This window comes from Zea mays, chromosome 4 (assembly GCF_902167145.1).
Source record: "Zea mays cultivar B73 chromosome 4, Zm-B73-REFERENCE-NAM-5.0, whole genome shotgun sequence".
NCBI lineage: Eukaryota > Viridiplantae > Streptophyta > Magnoliopsida > Poales > Poaceae > Zea > Zea mays.
The window spans coordinates 179,572,091-179,576,627 of NC_050099.1; the positions used below are offsets into that span (position 1 = coordinate 179,572,091).

General features: G+C 46.0%; 1 protein-coding gene across 1 annotated transcript; it reads right to left on the bottom strand.

Moving 5' to 3' along the window:
- Positions 1-211: 211 nt before the first annotated feature.
- On the bottom strand, positions 212-4,112 carry LOC103654180 (uncharacterized). The gene is made up of 6 exons (XM_008681008.3): positions 3,729-4,112; positions 2,095-2,343; positions 1,808-1,984; positions 1,622-1,728; positions 1,035-1,324; positions 212-940 (listed from the first exon to the last, which is right to left on the bottom strand). The coding sequence occupies exons 1-6, from the start codon at positions 3,882-3,884 to the stop codon at positions 453-455; spliced, it is 1,467 nt and encodes a 488-aa protein (XP_008679230.1). The 5' UTR covers positions 3,885-4,112; the 3' UTR covers positions 212-452.
- Positions 4,113-4,537: the final 425 nt, after the last annotated feature.

Genomic DNA, 4,537 nt, shown 5'->3' on the forward strand with positions numbered 1-4,537 from the left:
ACGGGCGGGCATCACGCGGGGGCACCGGGGCAGGGATCACGGGCGTTGTCTCAGGCCGTGCGCAGCGGGGGCGGGTGGGGGCGGGCAACGCGAGGGTGGACGCCGGGCGGGGGCATGGAACTGTGGACGCCCTCCTTACCGTCTTATAGAGTAGTAATAGATTGATATCCTTGAGGGGCATATGATGAGAAACAAAAAGAAAGAGATGATATCCGACAAGGAAAAGAGTAGTATTTAAAATGCCATCCAAACGTAAACAAAATGTTATTCCAATGTTGCATGTGGAGTTTCTCAGCTAGTGAAATAATGAGCAGACGTTTTTGCTGCACCAATCTACTGAATTATCTACGGGGAAGAAGTAGAATAGAATCCTAGCGTCGCTGACTCATTGCTCATATTCACAATTTGCTGCTTTAGTCCTAGGGTTGAAGACCACAAGTTGACTGCGCGCTTTATTCATCAGAATCTTCTGTCCTGTTGAACAAGAACTGTGGAATAGAAGCTATTTTGGGGAGGTTCAGAAGCAGCTCATCGAGAGAATCGTTTCTGGAAATTCCTGGAGGCGATGGGTCGAGCCTCCCCTTAAAGCCATCAGAATCCACTTGGATTGCGCCGATGTCCCCACCATCACTACTGCATTCAGGGTCGCGCATGGCGGGTGGAGCTGTGTCTTTCTCAAGCAACGAGTAAAGGGAGTCAACCCTTGACGTCAAATTATTATCATCTAAGGCTGGCAGACTCGGTGTGTCGCTGAAAAGGTGTTGAACAAGATCTTCCCAGGCTTTTTTGGAAATTGCATCGTTAGTTGTCAAAGGAGGACCACCTGCACTCCTTTCATCACCTTGCAGTGCCTCCAATCCAGGCACTATCAATTGATTCCATTGATTGCAATTCTTTGATTCTTCAGGAACATTGCCCCCAAAATGTCCAGCACCAAATCCTGTAAACACCTTGCATTAGACATGATTATATCAAAACAATCACATATACAAGCCTTGTAGTCTAAACTAAATCGTGTGGCTAGAATTGATTACCTATGTTTATTGGTCGTCCAACATTATTGGACAGTGATGAAAAGACACGTGTTGAGAGGGGAGCAGTGAACTTGGGCAAAGTAGCTTTATGTTCAAACTTCAAGCCACCAATATCAAGGCAGTCCTTCGATTCATTTGGATTTTGAAAAATAGATCGCTTAGGTTCAAAACCTGGGTTTTGCAATATGGCAGCTGGCTGCTGGCTCAATTCACGTAGACGTTGATCACATTGAATGAGCTTTTCAAAATTCCTGCTTAACAAACTCGAGGGGCACCGCAAGATGTGTCTCCTGCACAATAATCCTTTTCAGTACGCAGTTCCTTAGGTAGTTAGGTAGACAACAAAAATAATAGCACAGACATGTAATAAAAGGCAAGTCACCAAAAGCATTCATGAAAGTCAAGCAAACAATTCTAAATAGGAAGCTAATATATTAGCTGAGTACCTAAAACAATATGCACATAAAAAGTTAAACGTGTTCACAAAACAGAGTACCAGCATAGTTCACATCTCCCCAGTAAAACATTTCTTTATGTAGAACATTGCCTTCCAACATGGAAAAATGCATTTTGCACTGGTTCTTCACCTTTTGGAGCTTGCCTGTCCATCAGTAAAATCTGATGCAGCCTGCCATAGTGTATGTTTCCTTGGCTGAGGATCAGTTTCTTTGAAGAAAAGTGGCGGGCGAGCCAACTTTGCAAAAGAAAACAGGATGTTGTTAAAAGAACTGATGCAAAGGACTAAACAAAATACGTCATTCTCAAGAACTTACCACTAGATCTAAGACCCCTTCTTGTTCATTCTCTGGGCAGGTTGCCTTCAAAGCAATAATGTCCGACCACTGAATTTCTATCTTACTCTTGAGACCATTATGTAGGACCTCCCAAACAAGCTTATGCTTTGCAAAGTAGCACTTTGCGACCAAATCACCTTCGTAGTGAGAAATGTACTGCTCAGAAATATTATTAGTGTTAAGGTGGGTTGTTTGGGAAAGCTGCAAAATAGTTGCTTTGGAAATTCACGTGTTCTTAGAAAAAGAGGAAACTGGAAATTTTTTACCTCCCAACTACCAATTCTCAAAACATTTGCAGGAAAATTTGAAGCTTTCATCCGTTCACCAGCTGTTGGAGCCCCAGATCTAACCTCTTTCTTCATGGGTGTATCAGAAACATTGTTGTGCCCATCAAACTGTTCATGGGCAGATTTATCCTGAAAAAGCTTACATTGAATAAGGTCCACCAGAGATCGACTTTTTCTTAGTCGCAGACCCAATGGGCTAGGTCCATCAAGCACATCAAAGGGCAAGTCCTGCAACCAGTTAAGATGTAAATCAGAGAATGAACTAAGGCCCTTGTACAGCTGTAGTCTAGATAATAATTGAACAAACCAATGATACTGAACAGAATATATAATGAATTAGCATTGTTATGAGTTGTTTATGCAAACACCTTAGAACTTCCAAGAACTTAGCAGACATTGTCCACAAGGGACCTGAAAAGTTAGATCATGTGCAGTAGATTTGAACAAATTAGAAGGACCTCAGTACCTCACAGTTCTGGACAAATTTATGACGCCAAGAATACATAAAATGTTTATGTTTTCTAGACTTCCTCTTCAAAGGCAGGACAAAGACCAAAGCAAGTAAGCAACAATCATGGTTTAAAGTAGTCAAACCACAGGGAAGTTACTCTGGTAATGAAATTCGGTTTCCACCGTTGTGGGAAAATATATATCCATTTGGAAGGCTGAAAAGATTTCACTTCGTGTCAGCAAGTCGATGCATCATGAACTGAATATTACCAATGCAGCATCGAACCGACCACAACAACTAGCACGAGTGGCGATCAGGTGCAGGATGGCCTGCTACCCGTTAGGCCTGCCCGCAGAAACGGAAAAAAATTTGGTGCAGCCTGGATGCAAACCAGTGTGTTTACAGTCTCTTAAAAAAAAGGATAGACCCCACCCGCAGCAGCAGCAACAACTAAAACGTTATCTGGTGGACTTACAGGTGAGACGTGTCCTACTTTTCGTGAGAGGCTGTAAACACCCTGGTTTGCATCCGGCCTGCACCAAATTTTTTTCCATAAAAACGGCGTTGACAGACACCTACGGAGACCTGCATTTATGAAGCAGGAAAATGTTGGCGGCCTGCAAAGCCTAGCAGGCTAGCGAAGCCGAAGCTGCCTTGCCTGCATCGCCCGCAGCTCCTGCCCACCGGCTTCAGCCACAGCACCGTCTCGCTCTTTCCACAGAGAAAATACAGTCAGATGATGACGATTCCGGTTTTAAATAGAGAAGCAACAGTCCAGACAAGAGGAAAACATTTGCAAGCAAACTTGTTCAATATTAGCTTCGAACTGCATTGTGAATTTGTGATACATGCATTTGTAACTTGTAAGCCTGATACGATACGATACAGTTCAAGTGTTTCTGCATGCGGGCTCCGGCAACCGGCATACATCTGCAGGTGCGCCTGCTTGCATTGGCAATGAGGCCGTTCAGACTTCACCGCGCCACCTTCTATCTCGCACGAGCATCTGAGCCGGCAAGTGCAGAAGCCCTCAATCTCGCATACCTCGTAGACATACTCGTACGCCACAACTAAACCTAAATCCGATCGCTCGCCGTCATAAGCGGGAACAGAACCAGAGCGACGCGAGGAAAAAGAAGGCCCAAGTAGCCGGTCTATGTACCTCGGGAGGTGGCGGCTGCGGCGGCGGCTGCGGCATTGGCTTGACATGCTTGTGAGGAGAACCATCGCCGCAGCCCAAACCCTCCACCTCCGCCTTCACGGTCGCCGCCGTGGCCATCTCGGCGTGCCGCTTCTTGGAGCCCGGAAGCTGCACCATTGGAACCTACAGGAAACGTAGCCGATCTCCTCCAACTGGAAGCTCGAATGTGATTGGCGAATCTGCCAGGGGAGGCGATATCACGGGACGACGCGGTCGAGGAGGCGCGAAGGCGAGAAAGGCGGCGGTGGAGGAGGCGCGAAGGCGAGAAAGGCGGCGGTGGCGGAGGCGAAAGCGGAGGACGTTTAGATCGGCCGGCAGGCGGGCTGGGCGCCTGGGCCGGCCTGTGTCTTTCCTGGGGAAATGCGAATCAAGATATAGGCAGCGCGGTTTGACTGACACATGGGGACGGAGCGCTGGCCCCGCCTGTCGGTGACGCGACGAATAAGGCGTGGATAGAGTGGCGGAGCCCGCGAAAACAGTCCAGGTGCGCAAGATAGCTTGTGTCCGTAGGTTACGAAGGTATACAAATTATTCGATACAAACTACATAAAAACAAACAATACATATTATCATTAACTACGAACCTATCTATTGGCATGAACACTAAGCATGACATTAATCTCAAACAAATATGATGAATACTATACCGTTGATATTTTACAATACATGATCACAATTTTTCTCCACTTTCAGAGGCAAGTATAGCACGACTATAGTAAAAACATGACCTACAAAGACAACCATTTACAAAACTAGACTTACTCAAGGGT